At 45.2% G+C, this 23,376-nt stretch overlaps 1 protein-coding gene across 1 annotated transcript in view; it reads right to left on the bottom strand.

The window, feature by feature from the left end:
* POLR3B (RNA polymerase III subunit B) overlaps positions 1 to 23,376 on the bottom strand; it is a 1,940,302-nt gene that overhangs the window by 302,674 nt on the left and 1,614,252 nt on the right. Inside the window, exon 23 of the mRNA XM_069628254.1 lies at positions 18,467 to 18,609. Within this exon, the coding sequence (XP_069484355.1) occupies positions 18,467 to 18,609 (143 nt within the window). The remainder of the gene's footprint in view (positions 1 to 18,466; positions 18,610 to 23,376) is intronic.

The following is a 23,376-nucleotide window of genomic DNA, read 5'->3' as shown; positions in this document are numbered from 1 at the left end:
AAAAGAATTACAAAAATTTCTGATTCAACGTTACATATCAATTAATCTCCGAGTAGCGTGTAGAATGTTCAGCAATTCCTTAGCCATTTATCTATTCTCTAACTTGTTAGCATTTTGCCCTCTAATTTTTCCAGAAAAGATATTAGAACGAAAGTTAGTTTCAATTCAGCTCCCTCTGTGAACGCAATCCACCACTCTTCACCATTACGCGAGGGTCTTTTTGATATTTCTGATCCTAAATGCAGAGTCCTTTCTTCTCGCAATTCTTTGCAGTATAACACTAGATGTTTTAGTGTTTCTTTCTCTGTTTTACAGAATCCGCAGCATTCATCTAGATTTTTTTCATTCTTTCTGATATTCGCTATTACTTTTGTTTGAAACAGGTTCATCCTAAACTTTGTGATCATATGTCTTTTTTTGTTACACGGAAACTTATGTAAGTAATTTGGAAGGGTGTTCATTGCACGTGCTTCTGGGGCAATTTCATCCATACATCTGTGTCGAGCTCTTCGCTCTTGATTTTCACACCAATCCTGTAACCATAGCTTTTTTTTCACTGCATTTGGGTTTTGGATTAGTGTCTCTGGTTCTGCCTGAAGTTGTTTCAAAAGAGTTGGATCAAATTATCTTATAGTTGCAAAGGCTGTGCCAATATCTGAGATAAAAGTGCTGAATAGAGTTGCTCCCAAAGGGCATCCCTGCTTCACGCCTCTGGTGGTCTTAATTTCTGAGGAAAGGGTTCCTGTTTGATCTAATCTGACTTTTATGGTTGTTTGGGAGTACAATTCTCTGATGGCGGCAAGCAGACTTACTGGACATCCCCAGTTTATAAGTTTGTTCCATAGTAGCTTGCGATCGATTGAATCGAACGCATGAGCTAAGTCTACAAAGGCTAAGTATATTTTTGTTTTTGTTCTTATTGCTTCCATCTTTAGTAGATTGATTAGTAGTAAATTTAGTCCACAGCCAACTCCCTTGACGAACCCAGTTTGTCGTCTATCTGCAATATCTGCTACTTTTATCCAGGTTGTCAGTTGGGTTAGAAGTTGTGTCGCAAAAATCTTCCCTACGACATCTAATAGGGCAATTGGCCTATAATTTTTAGGATCCGTTCTTACTCCTTTCTTAAATATAGGGACAATTATAGCCGATTTCCATGACTCTGGGATTTGTTTTTTGGCGATAATCTTCCTAAACAACGTGAAGCAGAATTCGGCCCACGCTTCTGGATGGAGTTTTAACATCTGGTTTGTGAGCCCGTCGGGGCCAGGGGCTCTTGATGAGGTTAGTCGTTTGATATTATCCAAAATGTCTGACTTATCTATTGATAAGTCCCATTCGCTTAATATTTTCTGCTCATGTTGTTGATAGAGCATACTTTTACCAAACAGCTTCCCGGAATGCTCTAACCAGTCGGCTTCTGTTATCGCGTTATTTTGTATGGCATTTTGGGGCACAGCCATGTTGTTGATTACTTCCCAAAATGAGTGAGAATTTTTGGTTGTCAAAATGTGTAGCATTTTTTCTGCATCGTTCTGTCACATGATGCTTTTATGTGAATGAAGCCACTTTTTAATAGGAGTTTTGTACTTCTTTTTTCTGTTTAGTGTAGTTTGGTACTCCATTTATATGCTAGGACCTAATTGTTTTTCTCATTTCACGTTTTGTTTCTACTACCTCTTTGTCGTACACGTGTATATATTTTTGAAATTATTGTTCTTATTCCCTTTTTCAGTTTCCATGTACATTTGGAGCAAAGTCGAATATTCTAATGTATCTACATTATCATGTGGATTCTCCTCTAGCATTTGTTCCGCCATTGTGAAGATCTGAATTTCATTGAGTCTCAATCGATTTCTCCCAGGATTCACTGCTATAGTATGGTTCCAATGATGTTCTTTTTTACTTGGTAGCCCTAAGAGAGTACTTTTGACCAAATCGTGATCACTATGTTGCATCTCCATTACATTTAAGTTGGAAATATTATTTGTCAGATTTTGTGACGCATAGCAATAATCGAGGATACTTTCATATTTGTCATTTCGCCATGTTGGTTTGGGCGGAATATCTCCTTTTAGGTTTCCATTTAATCTCATCATACCTCGAACATCCATCTCCTCAGTCCATGTGGCTATCAACCAGTTTTTTTTTTTGTTTTTGCCGAGGGTTTTGTACATGATGGATCTCTTGGTTTTTGAACCCTCAGGCATTCCATATTGAGATCTACGCAGAGTATGATTTTAGGATTCTTCTCACTAGATAGAATTGAGTCTATTAAGTCACCCACTGAGTCTAAATATAGCGACTCATCTGATGCATCGTGCTGCCAATATAAATTGATTACGTGGAGATTCGTGTTATTTCCACCTACATTCTCTTCGTTAATAGTTATAATAACATGTTGAATGTATGGTGAGAGATTTGTTGATTTTGATATTCTCAATCCCTTAGATCTTTTAACAAGTGTTAGCAAGCCGGCCATCGCTCTACCTTTCGACTGCTTAATGGCCGGATTCCAAGCTACTTCATAGCCTTCTACTATTGGCTGATTTATCAACCACGTTTCCTGTAGGCAAATTATCTGCAGATTTGCGATTTTACTCAGACTATTATTCAACAAATGCATGAATCCTCGCGTATTCCATGTCCCCATCAAAATTTCATAAGGACTGGTTATTTCCTGGCATTACTTCTTTTGTAGATTATTTAGTGAGGCGGCTACCCAACTCCACTTTTTATTATCATCCTCTTTGGTTCCCGTTTTTCCCTCCACTCTGATTGTTTTCGCTCTGTTTTTTGCATGCAAATGTGATCTTAATCTGTTTCTTTTGTTCTCCCTCGTTTCCATCCTTATTCAAATCAGGTTCATCTTCCAATTCGTTTCTCATTTTGTCAAAATGCACTTTTAAACTGCCAGTAGTTATCTCTTTAATGATCTTCTCTTCATTTCTTTTGGGTTTTTGGATTGATGTCCGATTTCTTAGATTGTACTCCTCACCCCCTGGTTCCATTATTCCAAAACCTAAGGCTTTGAATTTGTTGGTATTCTCAACTAAAATGTCTCTTATAGCTCTTGAATAAATGTGTAGCAATACATGGTCAGTTATTGCGTCGTGTATAAATTCCACAGTTTTAATGTCATTCGTTGTTGTTGAGCGTAGTTGTGGTATATAATTCAAAAGCTGGAGAACATTATATCTATTTAGGATGAGACCATCCTCGGAGGGTCGGATTCTTTCTAGTAATATGCAAAACTTTGAGGTTATGTCCTGCTGCTTATTTTTCTTCGATTCAGACTGTTTTGGATTTGTGAGGGGGACTCTTTTGTCTTCTCTCCAAGGTTCCTTCTCATCTTCAAACCTTGAAGCAACACTTTGTTTGTTGTATCTTGACACTTTATCACTTCCCGAGTCCTCATTTAATGGCACTATCTTGCCGTGTTTCAGATCAGAATTGTTGCTTTGCGGATATACGGCGCTTTTTCCCCATCTGTTACGTTCAGCCCATCTTTCATCCAAAGTGAAACGCTTTTTTGAATCAGATATTTGCTCTTCTGATCCATCACTTTGTATGATCTTTTTGTTTTCTTTCTCTGGCGTAACTGCTATAGTACAAATTCTTTTTTCAGACTCATTATGATTAAGGTGCCACTCCAACATCATTTGTGCTTCCATATCGTCGTCTTCTTCAAATAAAGAGTTACAGCTAATAGCATCATATGTAGATAGGTTTGCCAGATCCTCTATTATTTTTTCTTCATTGACTTCTTAGTCGTCGTTAATGATTTCAATTTTCCCTTCCCGTTTTTGATTCTCCTCTGAGGTCTCGAGTACCTCAGGCGCAGAGTGAATCTTTGAGCTCAAATTCTGGTTACTTGTAGAGGTTTGAATCGTTACATTTAGAGATTTGATGTTTTGCAAAAATTTACAAGAATTTTTCGCATTTACCTTTTTTTTATTTGGCATATCTTTCGTCTTCTTTACTTGTTTTTTGGGTAGATTTCCTTTCCCTCCACCTTTAGGAGGGATCTCCCTTTTGTTTTTATCGAAAATGGCAAACGTCTCATTTTTATCTAATGTTTTCTCTGGGTGTCGTACCTCATCAGGGCACTCAGTCCCCTTAATACCCTCTGCATTCACTGATGTTGAGGGTTGGCCAGCTCTCACTTCGTCATCTAAACAAACGCTGGATGGAAGCTCTTTTCCTCTCAGTTCATGTGCGAGAGTTTTTTCGGTCTGTTTACAATTCAACTTCTCGTCTACGTCTGTTAAGTCTACACGGGACATAGATGAGGGAGATAGGACATCTTTATTATTCATTGTGCAATACTCTGGTTTTTCAGTTATTTGATTCGTAAACATATACTTGTTTTCACTTCTCGTTCTGTTTACCATATTTTCTTCTATGATTTCTGTTGCACTCACACCTATCTCTTTTACTTGTGTTAGTTTTTCAATTGTATGTTGTTTTTTCAAGATTGTTAAAGCCTTAAGTGCTACTTCAGCAAGGAACCTTTTATCGTCAGCACTATTTTTTACTGGTTCCTTTACTTGTGCAACAAAAACCTTGTTGTACAATTGGTCATTAGAGTGATGGATTTTGTCTTCTTGATGCGCTTGCTCTATCTTTGTTAATTTTGTGTTCACTATTGCCATTAGGGAAATTTGTTCGCCTAGGCTTTCATTTAAATGTTCATAAAGTTTTATCAATGGCGCAACAGTTATTGTTAAGGCTGAAATTATGTTTGGTCGCAGTTGATTTATCACCTGCTCTACCAATTTGAAGCAATCCAATTGCCGATCCCCCTGCCCTTTTGCAGAATCATAACCCTTTTGATTGAACTGTCTCCGTACCTTGGGGTACTCTCTTTCAGCAATCGAGGAGTCGGTATCAGAACTGCTCTCATCGCTTGTATCAGTAGCATCCGATTTCGCATTCGCACTGTACAGATTTCTTCTTTTTCGTATAACATTTCCACCTACGGATGTATCTTTAGAAGGGCGGCATCTGTTCTGGTTTTTTCGCTTCTGTGAGCAGGCTACTGCAATTGGACTTGAACTAGACCTTATCCTTATGCGTTTGGTCGGGCAGTAAGGGTCTTCGTACTTTCTTTGTTTGCTCATTGCTTTTCCCATGTGCTTTCCACTTACTGCATTTCGCAAGTCTTTTGGCATCAAGGGAACCCCATCAGATTTTTCAGACTCTGGGCGGTTCCTCAATTGCGCTACTGGAGTTGCAAACTTTGCGTTCATGTTTTTTAAATCTGTGATCAGTTTGTCAGCCACAAGCAGTGAGTTTCTCCTTTCAGTGGTCGACAATTCCGACTGGTGTACTGCCGATTTGATCACCTGACTGTCGCAAAAAATCTGATCATTAGCTGACACAAAGACTTCACTTTCAGGTTCCACTTGGGGTTTTGGAAAGTTAGCAGATTGTATTTGAGGGCCCACACCAGTTTCTGTTTTATTTTCACTTTTAGACATGCAGCTGGTAATGAACAAATCGGTGTGGACAATTCAGCTGTTTGGACAGATTCCCATCATACCCCTTCTCATTATTGCATAACTTCTTATTATTGTTTTGCCATGCGAGCACTCGCAAGGATGACAGAGATATTCTCATAGTGGGTAGTAACACAATTTGGTGTCGGTCCTCGCCAAACCTGGCGTTCAGCGGTGTTATATTTTGGCAGTGTTCCATAGGCAATTGAAATGCCTTTATTTGTTTGCTGTTTATTTTTTCATGATTGCAAGCCCCTCCACATTTACAGGATTGGTCTACACCTCTTTCCCTGAGGTCTAGAATCACTCTGGAATTGCTTTCTTTCTTTCCTTCCATCTTGTTTGAATTGTCTGAATTTTTTCTAACCTCATTCTCTCCATGATCACTGAGGCCACAGCAGTCGCCCAAGCGTTCAGACATAACAGGTGGTCCGTCGTTGACACGTACAGCCTGTTCGCATCCTGCAACTCGCTCCTTCAGCTGAGATGAGCGCGCCTTCAGAGGTACTGCAATCACATAATTTCTCAAACCGACACCCAATCTCCCGCCCACACCTATATCCGAGGTAGTTTGAGCAATCGGGCATACACAGGCAAGGTCACCTCCACTTCCCTGCGCTCGCAGAGCAGAAGGCGCCTCCAAAACATCCAAGGCAGTGTGTGGTGTTTTACAGACAAGGCCGTGCGGGGGAGAAGGAGAGGTCCTCTTCTGACATGTTTTATCATTCCACGCTTTTTTAGTGTAAGTGTTCTGTATGCACGTTACGCTGCGTGGAGGAACGTTCTTACCATCTTTCTCCTCGTTTCCTACTTCCTCCATACGATACCCAGCAGGAGCAGACTGCAGTCGCCTCAGCCGCGATCGAGTCAATGGCGAGGCGGGACTTGTCGCTCGTAGGGATGCTGGTTCCATTACCACAGCTTCAGAAGATTAAAAGGCTCCGGGTCTCCGCAACCGTCGCAACCAGAGCCAAACAGCAGAAAAACAGCACTCTATACAACAGTGCACCGCCCTTTACTCCGCGGCCGTGCTTCACGCCGCAAGGGCTCAATGCACTCTCTTTTGACTTCCTGGTTCAGGCAGGGGGCGTGGCTTCAGATCTCCAGTAGCTTTAAAGCAAAAGGCTTCTCCAGCATACGATACACAGCTCGTGCAGCAATACGAGCACCAGGACGGGTCCAACAGGCTTTCCAATAGTGTTCTCACCAGTGCAGAGCCACAGCAGAAAAACAGCACTCTATACAACAGTGCACCTCCCTTTACTATGAAAATACACTGGCACTAATATATCAAGCAAGTTCAAACAAAGTCACTAAAAGTATATACACCTCCCTAGTTAATTATTCGACAAGTCTAGGTTAAGACACCACTTATTAGCAAATCAGAGGTGAGTGCGTAACCTTAGATGGCACTCCAATAATTTGTTTAAAAAGGGAGAGAAAAGGCAGAGTATGGAAATAACACAGTACCAACACTTAATAAACCAGAGCAAGTCAAGAAAGGCAGGGTCAACTGTAGAGCCAAAAGTTCATAGGCAAGGCTCACTCTTGGAGAGAGCAAGGCGGAATGTGCCCAAGATCACACAGTGGAAATGCACTCAAAGTCTTTGCAGAAGAGGTCAAAAAGAGGTTGGAGCAGTTCAGAAAGGCAAAGTTAGCAGGTCTGAGGTCAACCCAGTTGGAAGGTCAAGGATTTACGGGACACCTTGGACAATCCGTTGCAAGGGAGACCATGCGGGACACAGTACCTGAAATGGTGAGAAAGCTCAAGCGGTGGCAGTTGTTCCTGGCGGCGGGTGCAAGTCCTGGCTTCGACGAGAGGAAGAGATGATCTCGAAGAGGAAGAAAGCTGGAGGTCATTGCACTGCCAGGGAAGAAACCAGCCATGAAGTTCCCGATTAAAAGGTACAAACCTTTTATTCGTGGTCAGTTGTGAAGCGTGGCTATCCGGCCACCGGGGTGCTTGGCACGGGCGATTCGACGATGAGACATCCAGGAAGGTGAAAAAGGCGAACTGGTTGGTCCCACCAGCTCAAAGGGAAGAAGACTCTCCTGGAAGAACATCTCCTCTGTCGTCAGGGAAGTGGTGTGTTCGTACAGCAGGGCTCCACCGGTGGTGTCGTCGTTGTAAATGGCTCAGCTTCTCCCTCTTTGTATTCTTTAGGTCCTGTGGCGACTTCTGAAGTTCCAGTCCCCAAAGCCCTGCTTTTATGCAGAAAAACCCCCATTCAACAGCCTAGCTGTCACTCACACATGCTAAGTGGTGAGCCGGGCGGGTCACCACTGGGCCAATCACACAAGAGTGCGACTTGAGTTGCCAAGGCAACTCAGTCCAGGGTGCCTAATCCCCCTCCCACACATCCTGTAGACCCCAGACAGAGTGGCACCATTTGGAGGGCTTCTGTGCAGAAGCCAGCCAAAAAGTGGAACAAAGGGCTCGACTTGGGTTAGAGTTTCAGAGGCGAACACAAACGCCATTTTAAAACCGAGTCCTGGCAAAAAGACCCAACCGGGGAATAAATATTAAATAAATAACCCGGCGGTATCTTTAACATTGCACCAAAAAGTAGTGCGTTTAAAATCAATGGGAAAATCCCATAAGAAATATTCCGGTGGAATATTTCGCGTGGTATCCACTGCCACCAGCCAGAAACTCGACAAGGGGGGACTGGACAGTGCCCCCTTGGAAAACAGTCCCAGGGGGAATCGAATTACCCCCACCAGTACTTCCACAATATGATGGTTTGTACTGGTTCTGTTCACAATTTGAGACTAGTAAAGCCAATGGTGACTTTACATGCCCTGGGAGACAGTAGTCAGTCCCAGGGGATGGAGTCTATGTTTGGGGGTCACTATGACGCCCCTGTGTTAACTGCACTGAGGGTGCTGTGTAACACACATACCAAAAACACATGAAACCCTATGGAGTAAAATACCCCATAGCCCATAAAACACATTCACAGTCAAAGGACATACTCAAATCATGCCTAAGAGTGGAAGAAAAAAAAGAGTCTCACTCTTAGCAGGAGAAAAAAATAAACCCCAAAAATCCAGCAAAGCTGCTGGGGGACTCACTAGGTTTGGGAAATTAGCCTTAACAGAGAATTCTCCCTAACACCCCCCACCCCGTGAGAGATGCATCTGTCGTGAGAGTGGCTTCTACTGCGGGGGTGGTGAAGGACTTCCCCCATCAAGAGGTTTTCCCTCGACCACCACTGCAGAGAGAGAACGAGGGCTGGCGAGACAACTACCATATCTTCCCATTGTCCTCTGGCCTGACACCACTGGCTGTTGAGCCACTCTTGCATGGGACGCATGGGCAGCCGCGCGTGGGGAACCAATTATATGCATGACGCCATCATACCTAGCAGCCGCAAAGCCTTGCGTACCATCACCTCCCGACTGAGCTACTTATTGAGGGATCTGAAAAAGCATGTTCTGAACCCTCTTGTTGGAGGGGAAGACAAGGCCATCCTTCGTCTGGATCAGAGCCCCCAGAAATTGTTTTGCTTGACTGGGGACTAGACTGGATTTTTTCTCGTTGATGGAGAATCCCAGACTGAACAGAAGGTCTATGGTCTTCCGGATGTTCAAAAAGCATGTTTCGTAAGAGTCCCCTGTTTTGAGCCAGTCGTCGAGGTATGGGTAAACCGGGACAGATAGTCTGCGTAGGTGTGCTGCCACTACTGCCAGGACCTTTGGAACCACCCTTGGCTTCCAAAATACCTTCAGCTATCCCTCCGCAAATTCCTCCCCTCTCGAGCGCTTTGCTCCTCTACCTCCAACTCCCCCAGGGTCAGTCGTTTTTCAAAGAAACAAGCTGGGGGTAGATCTCTGTCTTCGGCTGGGGCCTCCCCCTGGAAAAGCCTCCCTCCCACTCTAAAACGTGAGGAGAACCATCTCCGGTTCCGGAAGCACCTCAAGACCTTTCTCTTTTCTTCTGCCTTCGCTCCCCCTCTCCCCTGCTGATCTGTTCTCTCTTGGCACTGTGCACCTGGCCACCCTCTGTCCTCCGGGCCAAGGTACCTGCTCACCCTGCCACCCTCCGGCACTGCCTCCGGGCCACCCCATGCACTGGGGTCTGTATCTGTACCCATACAGCCTCTGTACCCATAAAGCCCCCCCTTTTTCTTCCTGCACTTATCAGACCTACCCTGTCTGCTGCCTTAAACCTAGCACTTGCAAATTGCTGGCTGCACTACCACTGTTTGTTGCCTTTATTATTTATTTATTGTTATTTATCTGTTTCTCCTCTGCTTTGCACTTTCCACTTCTCCCCCCTTCCATGCATGTTTCCCCTCCCCCATGCACTTGCGCACTTCTCAATGTCACTGGGCCTAGTAAGATCGCCTTTTTGTTCTCCCCTGTTCCCCTCCCTTGCCTTGTCGCACTCTGAAACACTTGTGTACGAGTGCGATAGAAATAAAATATCAATATCAATACCGAAGGGGAGCACTTTGAATTGGTAGGGTCTGCCCTCTATCATGAACCTTAGATATTTCCTGTGCTAAGGGAACATTGAAATATGAAAGTATGCATCTTTCATGTCCAGTGTTGCCATGTGATCCCCCTGTTTCAACAGTGGGATTGCTTCCTGTAGCGTTACCATACAAAACTTTTGAGGTTTTATAAATGTGTTCACTGGGCGCAGGTTTAGAACAGGGCGCATGGTGAGGTCCTTTTTGGGTACAAGGAAGTACACTAAATAAATACCCTTGTTTACCTGAAGAATCGGGACGGCTTCTATGGCATCCTTTCCCAGAAGTGCTTCCACCCCTTGAATCAGGATCTGCAGATGGTATGTCGTGAGTTGTTATGATCGTTTGCGGTCTGAACTGTGGTGGTCGGGCAAATTTCACGCAGTACTCGTGGGCGACCGTCTTTATGACCCACTGGTCTGAAGTTATCCCCTCCCATGCCTCAAGGAAAGATGTTAAGCGGCCCCCGATGGGGTGACATGGGAGGGGACCTGGACCCGTTGGTCATTTCTGACCAGAGGCTGCGGCTCCTCTGGAGTTGGGGCTTCTGCCTCTGCCTTTGCCGCGACGTTGACCCCTAGGTGGGTAGTTGGCGGGGCTTCCGGATGCTTGTCCAGGGTTCCAGTTTCACGTATTGTAGTTATTTGGACCTAAATGGGATTGGCCTCGAAAGGACCGACGAGAACCGCCTCCCCTCTGGGCGGAAGGCTTCTGTGTTATTTGTTGTAAGGACTTAATAGTCTTGTGCTCTTTCTTGGCCGTCTCCAGAGCATCGTCGACCGCTTTACCGAAGAGATTGGTCTCTTCAATGGGTTTGTTAATAAGAGCGGCCTGTGTTTCAGACTTGAACCCTGAGTTATGGAGCCAAGCGTGCCGCTTGAGTAGTGTGCCCTGGGCCAGGGATCTGCCTGCCGTCTCAGCAGTGCCCAGAGTGTTTTTAATTATATTTTGATTTACCTGCCTGCCCTCAGCCACGATGGTGAATAGTCTGGACCTAGCGGGTTCAGGAATCTCTTGGAGACCTTCTTGGACAAGATTCCATTGTGCGTCTCCATAACTGGCAAGCAGCGTAGTGTTATTCGCTATGCGTGTGGTGTGTGCAGCTGCCGAGGTAACACGTTTACCTAAGGCGTACAACCTTTTAGATTCCTTATACGGAGGTGCCTCCCCCGTAGGAAGGGGTACCCCTGCCCGTCCAGGTGGTAATGACTACCAAGGAGTCAGGGATGGCATGGCCTTTAATATTTTGAGGGTCAGTAGGAGATGGTCGAAATAGTTTCTCCACTCTTGGATTCACTGCCCGGGTCTGTGCTGGTGTGACCAGGGAGGGAGCCAACCTTCTTTTAACAGAGTTCAGGAGAGGAATGGCTTGGTTTGAGGGGGGTTTCTCCTTGAGAATGTCCTCCACAAAATCTTGTTCGGGTACCGCCTCTTGGGTGGTGATCTTAAAGTGCTCTGCTGCCTTTCTTAAGATGGCATTGAAAGCCATTTGATCGTCCACAGGCGAGGCCTGACGGGTCGGAGTGGTGTGAGGGGAATCGAGGCATAGGATATCAGTGTCCTGATCTTGCGTAGGGAGCATCCATGGCTCCGTCTCCACTTGCTGGGTCTCCTCCCAGTTGTCCATGGCATCCGCCTGGTCATCATGGTAGTCTTGCAGGACGGAAGGCTCTTCTTCCTCGTCATAGATGTCTTAGTAAGTGTCCATTTGCACCACATCTTTATGATGGACAGAATCTGAAGGATCTTGAGCGTCAAGATTTTCATGGAAATGTGAAGCCAACATCAAAAGAGGGTCTTCACGAGATCTCTTAGGGGAAGGATGCTCTGAACGCGAGACAATCCTTTCTAGACGGTGCATGCATCCTTCAAACTTTTCCCTGGTCCACTTAGATGAACCAGAAGGGACAAAAGGTGGAAAAGTGTTGCCTTATTCTCGTTGGCGTTGAATTTTATCCCCAAGGGTGTTGGACAGAGGCTCCTGACTGTCCTCGTAAGTTTTGCGAGTACTGGGGCGCCATGGCATGTCTTTAGACTTGTCCGTGGAACGCTCCATGCGTTTCGATGGTACCTTAGGCCTCAGCTCAACCGCAGAAGTACTCCTCGCGATACTGTCTTCAATCACTGCCGAATCGGCGTGAGTTAACGAGTCAGCGGTAGACCCACTGCCTACCGTGGCCCTAGAGGGCCTAGCAGTAGATTTTTTGCCTCCAGAAAGGCTAGGAGTCCTAGGAGTAGGTTTCGGGCCTACCCGGGCCCTAGGGGGTGCCGGAGCGTCAGATGATCGCGCTTTGGCATTTAAACACGATTTAGAGGTAGCGCCCTTAGCTTTGGAGTGCCCGGTCGCAAGACGCTGCTGCGGATGCGGGGAAGGCTGCTGATCTACCAAATAAGAGGATTCAGTTGAACCTTTCGGCTGTCCTGTTGGCGCTTTCACCTTTTTCAACGGAACCGTCGAAATGGGTGGTGGGGTTGTGTGCTTAGTGTGTGGTTTCTGTACGCCCCTGTCGCCGGGTGTTTTCCCCGAAGCGAGACTTACGTCAGCCCTAGAGAAGTCGGGGATCGCCGTGGTGGACCTAGAAGTGTCCGCCTCAAGGTCGATGACATCCGACACAATGTCTGGTCATCATCAGTGCCCCATCACTTTCGGTGAGTGTGGCAGTGTAGGAAGAGGGTTCCACCCGCGACATACCGAACGTGGCCCCCCGTTTTACATGGCGCTCCTTAAGGGTCTTAGGCCGAAGGAGCTTACAAGCCGCACACCGCTTCTCGTCGTGATCTAGGGGTTGACAAGAATTACACGTACTGTGCTCGTCTTTCCACGGGTACCAGACCCTACACTTAGGGCAGAAGCTAAATGATGTCCTTTCCATAGCGAAAGGTACAGACAAAGATGACCGGACCTAGAAGGTAAAGAGGGGGAAAGAGGAGAAAAATAACAAAAGATATGGCCACCCAGACTCCACTCTCCCTACTGTCTAGGCAGGCCAGAGGGCCTGGCCACGTGGATGGTTCAGCCGCCGGATCTTAGGCGTCGAAATCCACTGCCGTAGAAACTTTCCGCAGTCTTCGCCGAAGTTGCTTGAATCGCTGTCTAAGTGACTTAAGGGGAAATAACCGACAAAGTCGGTATAAAGATAAACAATGTCTCTTATGAAGAGCTCTGCTATAGGGCGACCACTTACCCGGGAGGAAAAAAACAATCTGAGTGACCTCGGCGTGTGAGGGATTTTGGGTACACTACACGTAACGATAGGGATAGTGTTACAGACACGCCTATGCCGACGTCTCCTTTCGGTCCCCGAAAGACAGGATGCAATACTCTGTGGTTACCACTGGATGTCGGACCATATGCACAGCATGTGATTCTAATTAGATTAACAAGCATCAGAAATATGTATTATAAAGCCACTCAGCTTAGGGAACTTATCCGACACCTCAGAAGGCAGGAAGATGTGCAATGGGTGGGCCTTGACAACCACCATCTGAGGCTGGTGACGGTCGGAGAATGACTATGGGTTCTCAGGTCGAAAATATTGCATAGGATAAGGGAGCACACCATTCTGGGCACCATTTGGAGTATTTGGCACCAGGGAATGGGATCAGCTGGTGTTACAACTTGGCCATCACCGCTGGCTCATCTTTGGGTCCTGGGGATCAGGGAGGCAATCCCAAACCCAGAGAGGTTCCAGAATTGGTACGAAGCAGGAATGGAAAGGGCAGGACAATTATGGAAAGATGGTAACTTAATTACTGTTGAGATGGACTTCTGAACTTTGACCTGGTGGGCAAAGGTTCAGAAGGCCAGCCTAGTTCCTTGGAACAGGGTAACCTTCTGGACAAGCCAGGCCAATCAAGGTAGCATTGCGGCAGTCAAGACTAGGTCTCAGGAGGGGTGAGGGTGATCGAAAGCCCAGAAGGAGCACACACTGTGAAGGACACTACAAATTACTCTCAGTCAGGTGTATATCAAAAATACATATACATTTATTAAAGGCCATTTCTAATCAAAGACAAGCAAAGATCAACAGTAAGACTTAAACTAAAACCACACTACTATAGAACATACATACAGCAGTTACAATGGCCTAAAGGAATGGCACACAGTAAGGGTCCACAACCTACAAGGGAAAGGAGAAAACAGTGTGAATATACTTTAGGCAGTCTTTCACTTTACCAACCCTAATTGAAAGGCAGTCCAGTCCCTACAAAGAGTGGAGCCTAATGCTCAAATGTACTTTCAGATGTAGATGCACGCGATCATGCGGGTTGGCAAAAACGGGGTCTCTTAAAGGGGCTGTAGCAGCTCAGGAAGGCAGGTGAGGCAGTGAAGAATAAGTTCCTGCTATTCGAGGACGGTCTCCCCAAGAGGGCAGAACAGACTGCAAGATTTGGGAATAGCTCGTTAGCACAGGCTACCTCGATAAAGGGGAGTGGTCTTCAGGAGATACTTGTGCCTGAAAATGGATGGATGCGCCAGGGGCCACAGATAAGGGTTGCAAGTACTCATGGACCTAAGGCGCACTCCAGACCAAACTTCGCCAATCGAGTCCACTTTGGTTGCGGGTTGAAATGCTGCAAAAGGGCAACTCTGCGGCTTTCAGCGGCTGAGTTCCAGGGATGATTCTGTGGCGGGACAGTGGCGATTTCTCTTCTCCTGGTGAAGGGATCAACTCTATTTCAGAGCAGGTCGTATCAGGACAAGGGGGGGGGGGGGCACAGCAGCAGCGCACCCACGAAGTTCGTCACCACGGCTGGATGTCACAGTGACCGTGTGTACTCTGGTTCAGGCGTACTCTCCTAATTCCAGACCTAGGGCGCCTAGGTGTATGAAACTCAGCAGGAGTGCCTTCAATGCAGTACTTACGATCTCCAAAGTCTCAAGAGTTAACTCAAAACAGCGGCGGTTCCAGGGCAAAGGTCCTGCACAAGCTGGTCAGTTCACTGGTTGGCCTGGGAACACTTTCAAATAGGTTCACTAGCAGGTTAAGGTAGAGGTGCCGTGAATAGTTGTTCCCACTATTTAAATGGAGCGAAGCACCTTTGCAGACCTTCTAGTTCGATCGGATGCTGAGGGGTCCTGCAGGACGACAGCGGGCTCAGGGTGCCAAACCTTCCAGGGGTTCACCAGCAGTTCCTCGACTCGGCTTCTTCGTTTCAGGATGCTTGGATCCTATCCTAGGTGGTTCCATGTGTTAAAATCGCGACAAAAATAGCCGTTTACACAAAAAAAAAAAAAAAGAATTGCAGCAAAAAGGCTGTAGTTTTGCCACCGTAATCCATGTAAAGGATGCGGGGGACACCCCCGCAACCCCTGCTCCCCCTTAAATGGTATAATGGGGTACACCTTTACCGGGTCAAACCATGGCATTTTTGCCACAATTTTTTGTAAAGGCAACATTTTTGCCACAATCTTATTACTGCATACCTCCTAGGTTCAGTGAGAACTCAATAGATCGACCTGATATGGGTGTTTGGACCATTCTCTTATCCAGAATCTCCTTTGTGCCAAAACGAAGAGGACCCAATGAGAGACCTGCTAACATACAGCCATGCCAGACGTGGACCAATCACGGACCAGGGTGGTCCCAGTCATTCCCAGCACACCAGACTCTCTGGCACCCAGGATGTTTATTGGAACTAGACAGTCCAGCCCACATCCTGGAGGCACACATACAAGGCATGCAGAAGCCCGCGAAAGCTTGACGTTTTGCAGGAGAACACATGCCCAAATAAGGACTGACCCGGGACTGCTCGACCTGGGAAGGCAAAGGGAAAAGATGGCCAAAGGACAGGACAAAGAACCTCGTGGCATGGCCATTTTGGAGCCAGGCCACCTTTCTGTGCCATCCGCGGTAAATGTGATTTGCATGGCAAGAAAGGGTAAAAAATATGCAAAAGTAAAAGCTGCCACAAGCCCTGTCCAAATCACATCTGTACTTCTGCCAAAAAATTCTTTGCGCAAGTCTAGGGCCTTTGGAAACGAAAGGAAGACCCCAGCGCACTGTACTGTAAGGTACATTGTGCACTGGTAACATGTTGCAGAAAAGTTGCAACATAGCAAAGGACTAAGGAAAACAAAGTCTCCCCCTACTGACTGTCTTAAGGGCATGTCAGTTTCTCCATAACAAAGTGAGCGAAAACCCAGCGGAGTGCAGCAGAAGGCTGTGCTCCACTGGCAAAAGTCAGGCTAGGCTTGTCAGACAACAGCAAAAAGTTGGGGTACACAACTGGAGGGAAAATTACACATAAATGGTTATCTTTCCTAACAATTACTATACAGGAGCTGGAAGAGGCACTGGAGATAGGCTCGCTCTCCGTCTTTCTATACCTACAATTGAAGGCGGTAATGACGAGGAAGGCCTGGAAGGAGAAAGTATAGAGGGAACGTACACCCTTCGAGAGGATCTTGGATACCAGGACCGGTTCCAAGGGATTAATCGGTTCACTATACAGGGCCCTAGTGCAGACGAGAAGGGGGTCCTCAGACAAGCTGAGACAATGCTGGGAGGGAGTTTGGGGAGCTTTCCCCACGGATGTGGCAGAAGATGTGCATTGGGGCCTCCCAGACATCCATTTCCTGTCAGTACAAACTACATGGCATCAAACTCTTGTATAGGTGGCAATATGACCCGGTCATGTTCTCCAAGATGTATCAAGGAGTGAGCCCCATGTGTTGGCTTGAGTGTGGAGCGAGAGCCGACTACTGGCATTATGTGGTGGGGATGTAGGGTGGCCCAGTCCTATTGGGATGAGGTCCTTAGTTGCATTAAAGACCTAGACAGGATCACGTGGGGGAAAACCCTGATGCTGATACTATTTGGACGACAGGAACAGGAAGGAGAATACATCAGATTTTCTAAAATGATTAATTCACAGTTTGCTCCTTGCTGGAAGGGCATGTTTGGCAACACACTGGAAGAGAGCTTCCCCCTCGAAAGAATGAATGGGCCATCACGGCTCAGAACTTATACCGGATGGAACACTTAACAGCAGCCATTCACGGTGACGCTGGTTCAGTCGAACTGGAATGGTTGGATTTCCGTGCAAAATATATTTAATAGACGTAGGAGTTACTTGCCACTCACGACACGAAGCCTATACTTTCCCAACTTAGAGGTCCACATACACTAAATGGAACGGTCACCTGCTCAAGAGACGAAGAATTCCCCCAGAGGTGCAAGGAGAAATGGGTGAACGCGAAAGAGCCATTTGATTATTAAGTTGTGAAAGGGTGGGGGTTACGGTGTGGGAGGGAGAGGAGGAGGGGGCTACAGGACAGACTCACATTCTTTGTTTTCTTTTTATTTTCTAATAATGCTATTGATCCGGTTTAACGGATCCAATGCTACAAATGTGAATTGTGTTCCTCATAAAACTCAATAAAACTTGAAATAAAAAAATAAAAAAGAAGGTGCCAATGGGCATAATAAAGTTGTCAAGAAAACAGGGGGGGGAAACAGAGGGGAATAAGCCCCTGAAAACAAAAGGTTAAGAGAAGGAAGAGCAGGAAATAAAAGAGAGGGGTTAAAGCTCGGAGTGGTCGCGCTTAGGAGGAGCAAAGAACCCCTTGAAAGAACTGTATATGAAAGAAAGGTACATCCTGACAAAATGAACTTGTGTTTTGAAACTCAAAAGATGGTTGAGCTTGGAGAAGGGAAGCCTGAGAGGCCTAAGCACTGAACTTGTATTTGAACTTGGAAAAGGCCTGAGCTTGGGGAAGGGAACCCTGAGAGGCCTAAGAGCTGAACTTCTATTTGGACTTGGAAGAGGCCTAAGATAGGGGAAGAGAACCCTAAGAGGCCTATCAAAGTGGAATCTTGATTATTTTGTGTTACGGAAGGAATTGAAGCTTGGGGAAGGGAAACCAGAGACATTTAAAGAAGAACTGTGTTTTTTCATTATGTTTTGAGCTTGGAAGAGCTAAAGTTTGGGGAAGGGAACCCCACAGCATTAAATACACTGACACTGTTTGAACTATGGAGAAGGTTTTATGAACAGTCCCTTTTGATTGAACTCATTCTTTTGAAGCCGACCAACCTACACCTGGTGAGAAGACCACCTGAAACCAATCCTGGTTTCCTATTTTTGCCGAACCACCACTTTTTGCTTTTGAAAGACTTCCCAGCACATTTTTGTTAAAGGGTGAGGGCAAGCATAGGTTTAGACACCGAAATATTTTTATTTTGGACTTCCAGACTTCGACGGCCCTTAGAAACATCAGTTAAGGGAACCATCCCTTTAGTGTTAAGGCCAGTCAGGCATCACACCAACCCAGGAACCTTAGTAAATTAAGGTTTTTAAAACAAATATCTTTGAGTCTGTGTCTCTCTTGATACCATGCCTGCCTCACACTCTGTAAAAAACACAGTTATAATACATTGGTATGAGGTACAGAGTGGGTGTACCATCCCTTTAAGTAAATGTAGCAGCCGCAAAAGAAATTTCAGCACAAATTAGGTTAAAAGCAACTTAAAACCACATTACCTTTTTGGCCATGACGACTACTAAATTTATCTCCAATTTCAGGCCGTCTAGTTTGTCTCAACAAAATCTTGATCAGAAAAGCATCCTCTGCATTCGAAGATATCATTACTTTTTCAATATAGGAATCGGTTGATCCCTTATACCTATGAGTTACAGAAAAATAAATTTTGGTCAAGGACAATCCTGCCATACATGAGTGTAGTAAAGTGCAAAGGAGCCAAAGTCGTATAAGTAAAGGGTGATACAGCTGCCGGCATCAAGTCAATTATTCACAGCCATTACAACATTCGCTTTGGACATGGTAACATTGATGCTATTCACACTCTCAGCATTGGCAGCAATCTTTCACATTTCAAATGGCATCTGTACTACTGATACAACTATAGCCTCATACAGGTGTACGGAAGGCATGTTATCAAACAGTGAAGACAGGCACAAGTGATCACATGATCACAGTTCAAGGTTGTTTATTGAACTTCAATGGGTTGGTAGAAGGCCTATCGAAACCCAAATCTAAAGATGGGAGCAGGTTACGACCTAGTGGAGTCTGTCAAAGTAAAAGGGCCTATACTAATAAACCTATTTCCAATCCTTCCTTCTAAATACAAAATGGTCTGGTATAACAATGTATGCAAAAGAAAAGTGTTCAAGAAAAGAGCAGTTGGCTTCCCTTCCCCTTTTACTTGACCACAAGGTAACAATTCAACACATAGGCATCAGGGCCTTCCGCCAAAGTGTCTCTCGCAATGACAGACTCTTATTGCAGAGGGTCTGATCTAACAAACAAAACACAAAAGTGTCAGGGTTTTTACTTTCATAAGTTAAAGACTGGTCTCCCTCCTTCGGGCACGGACTACAGGTCCCCCTCATCCTGGTTTAGACCCCTTTTCTCCAATGTTGACAATTTGGTCTCCCTCTTTCGGGCTCAGACCATGGATCCCCCTTCGCCTGGCTCAGATCCTCTTTTCCATTCCAGAATGGAAGACTTTCCAATGTGTGATGGGTTTTGCTTAAACCGTCATAAAACCACTTCGATTCACTTCACACAATTACATTACACATGAATCTTCTAGTTTCATTTCTCTTGTCAGGATACCGTACAGAGACCTTCGATTGAGGACATTCACAGCAGTGGACCACTGTCAATTGTATCGTATCTTTCCTTCTAATGTTCATTCCAGCGTTCGTTTTACAATGTTGCCGCTTGCAACCTTGACTTCAACACAGAGCGGTCTGGCATCGGTCTCCCCAACTCACCAGCTGTGTTGTTCTCCAGCGCTTCTCTGTTCTTGGAGCCAAGGACAATAACACAGCATCCGCTGCTCCTCCTCACCTCGGTCAGTTACGCAGGAGGACCGTCGGTATCTCTGACACACATTGCAGGATTCATTAGCCCGGTTTCCCGGTCTTGATATTGATATTTTATTTCTATCGCGCTCATACACAAGGTTTCTCGAAAGTAACGGCTTCCTGCCAAAAAGGTCAAAGGTGTTGCCCCTCTCTCAAACCTCTTGTGTCTGGCCGTCTTTCTCCCCTCGTTCAGCTGCCAAATCGAAACTGCTGTACCTTTGTGTGTTTTGCCTCGCTCAGAGTGTGCTCTTGTGCTTCGCCTTTTATCCGTGTGGGAAAGTTTAATGGAAGTCAGGTGTGAGTGACTGTCGATAACTGCCTGACCTCGCCTGACATAGTATTGGGACATGTCAGGTACACGGCTTGGGTGTGAGTCTGTTTCCTCCGAGAGCCGGCTGTCTGTGTAAAGGTGTTCGTGCAGAAAAAGGAGGTGGGGGGTTGAGGTTCTAAATATCCCATTGGTTATGATGGGGCAAAGGTGCCACAGGCAAGAGAGGGGTACCGCGTCTCACCATCCGGCGTCCCATTCCCACTGCCTGAGTCCCCCTCACCCAGGTGATCCTCCCGCACTGGTCCACCCCCATGGTTTTGATTCGAAGGCGATGGATGTGCCCTGGCCACCTGAGAGAGACATCTGCAGGGATTAGCTGGTGAGACACCTTCTGGTTTCTCACACAGGCCACCACATAAGTGTATCAGCGATGTTGTAGAGTGTCTGTGCAAAAGGAAGCTGTGCGAGTTTGACCTGGGGACACAATAATTGCGACGTCAAAAATCAGGTCCAAGTACTTACTCATCAAAATGACCGCTTCAGACAGTCTATGGATTTGTTCTTTGTTATCTTTACAAATCCATTTCTTTGAGTAAGCCTTAACGAATACAAACACAATGGGCCTCATTATAAACTTGCCGGTCCGGAAACAACGGTGCCGGTACGTTTACTGGCACCGTTGTTTCTGAACCGGCAAAGTACAAGTCTGCCGGGCGGGTGCCCTCCCGCCCGGCAGGTCTGACTTGCCGGGCGGAACGGCACCCGCTCCCAGAGTTTCACAGAAGCACTGGCACCGTTATTACCGGTGCAGGTGTTTCCATGTTCCCCACTCCCACAGAGTCCTACGGGGCTTTATGGGAATGGGGAACAACATTCTACCAGCCCCTGACTTCCCGGCTGCTGGGGTTGTAATCCCCTAGTGTTACTGGCAAGTCAGGCGCTGGTAAATATTTACGGATCCAACGGCAACCTGCCGGTTTTACTGGCACGGTTACCGCCGGACCAGTAATGAGGCCCAATATATTATCATTCTACCTCAATAGATGGTAATAATAGCAATTTGAAATAAGCGAAGTGTTATGTAATGCTTCGCTTTCGTAAATCAAACTGTTTTATATGCCATGAATCAGACCGGAAACAAAACCAACATTATAATATGGAAAGGCTTTATACCAGCAGGACTTGTTTTTCAGTCCAGGCAAATATACACAAAAATGTCAATGCACTGCCTCTTTCAAGCTGCCCAAATCTTTCTTATACACTAATCACCTTGACTTGTTTCATTCACCGGACTCTAAAACTTAACATTGTCAAATCAGTCATTTTAGTAAAATCACAAGATCATAAGGGAATAACATTTTAATCAAAACCTTCCAAGGCTGCTTCTCACACTAAAGCAGAGCCACACTGGACATTCCTCATTCCAGAGCCAAGGCAGACTTAGGAAAACAGTGCATAAAATGCTAGCAGCAACATCATCCATTTTCAAATGTCAAATGGTGTACTGTAGTGGTCACTGAGATAAAGACACAAAGCTGACAGTACCGGGTGTGGTATAATGAAAGAAAACCATCTGCATTGTAGGATTTTATAGTGCTGAAAACAATTTCAATTCATGCACGCAGCATAAATGTAAAAGAAAAGGGCATAGCTTTTCTATTCTAATTATATTAAATCTATCAGCTCTGTTGCAGGATACCTGTAATCCAGTATTCTTAGTAAAAGTAATGCTGTGGGTAGATAAATATGTTGTTGAATTTATTGGTGGTATGTTCTTTAAGGGATTGATTTCGTTTCTGCAAACAGCATTATTATATAATAATTGATTTTTTATAACGTGCTTTATACTGAAGTAAGACATTTGTTGCTTTGCGTCGTCTTGCTCCAAAGACGAGTGAGTTGCCACTGAGCTATACTATCAAGGAGATCGCAAAACAAAACCTCCAATTCTACTAAGTAAAGAAAGAATAAAGATATTAATAGACTTTGTAAGGGTGCAGAAGTAAGAGACTGACACTGAGGGGTCATGGTGATTATTATAAACTTTTATTCAAGTGCACAAAGCAAGAGAAAACCCTATCTCGCCCTAACTCTAGGAGAGGGTTCCCTGCCTCAACTGAAATATCTATTTTATACTATATATGTGGTATTTTATATACCACAAAGAAAACCTATCGATCCCTAACTATGAGGGGTTTCCCTGCCTCACCTTACAAATAACCAAGTGTCAGAATGTCAGTCAAATAATATTCACTGCCCTTCAAAACCCTACTTCTATCCCTCATACTTAGACCTAATAATGCGAAATAAAGAAAAGTCTTCCACCAGGAGAATAACTTCCTTCCCCAGGTATTCAGCATAATTAAAAGTCCAAGAAAATGTCTCCCTCCTCCTGGCACAGTTCAAACACAAAATATCATCAACTAGGAGAATGCCTCAAATCTCTGTTCTATTGACTTCATTTTAGTTTGGGTTTCAGATTCCTCTTTATAAAAAGAAACAAGCCAGGTGGATTGACTCCCTTCCCCCGACGTTATACTCACTTCTATATTAGTTCAGCTTTCAGATTCTTTACTAGGAGAATTCCTCCCTTCTCCTGGTGTATATGGATGTATCACGATGTCTAAATTCATTTAATATTGGAAGGATAGTACCCAGACTATATAGAAACAAACTTGAAAGAGCAGCCATTGACTATTAGCTGCCCAGACTCGATGATGTCTATGTATGAGAAGTCTATGTATATTTATTAAGATATATGGAAACCTAAAATGTTGGAATATTCAATATATGTACTATGTGTTCAATTTGTGCAAGAGTGTACTAACTGAGTTACACACATAATACTGTGTCACACACACTCTAAACTGTAACTGTGCCTTGAGAAAGCCGGAGTAAGGGCGAAACAATTGCACGTGCCTCCAAATGGATTATGTTAAAAACAATAAATCACCTTTTACACATTCCACATGTAGGATTTTGTGTTTTAACAAAAGGGTTAGGCGTAAGGAACTCAACATTCCCCAACTTTCTTTTACACATTGAATGACAAGTGGATAACAGTAATTGTTGGGCCCTGCAGCCAGACCAGACCATCTACTCAGAGTAATCTTACTAAAATAAGTGGGTAGGCGCAATGGATATTACACACTCCAACGTCAACCTACCACAATTTGGTCCAGGGGGAACGACTTCCTTCCCCTGGTTCTCGACATATAACTTGTAATGTTCTTAACTGCTGCCAGCTGGGTAACTTTATTGGTCTCTGTTCCAGTGTCCCAACTCTGAG

Source organism: Ambystoma mexicanum, chromosome 12 (assembly GCF_040938575.1).
Source record: "Ambystoma mexicanum isolate Mex_15411 chromosome 12, UKY_AmexF1_1, whole genome shotgun sequence".
Taxonomy (NCBI): domain Eukaryota; kingdom Metazoa; phylum Chordata; class Amphibia; order Caudata; family Ambystomatidae; genus Ambystoma; species Ambystoma mexicanum.
The sequence above is the reverse complement of the archived record's forward strand: the minus strand, read 5'-3'. Positions and strand labels throughout refer to the sequence as shown.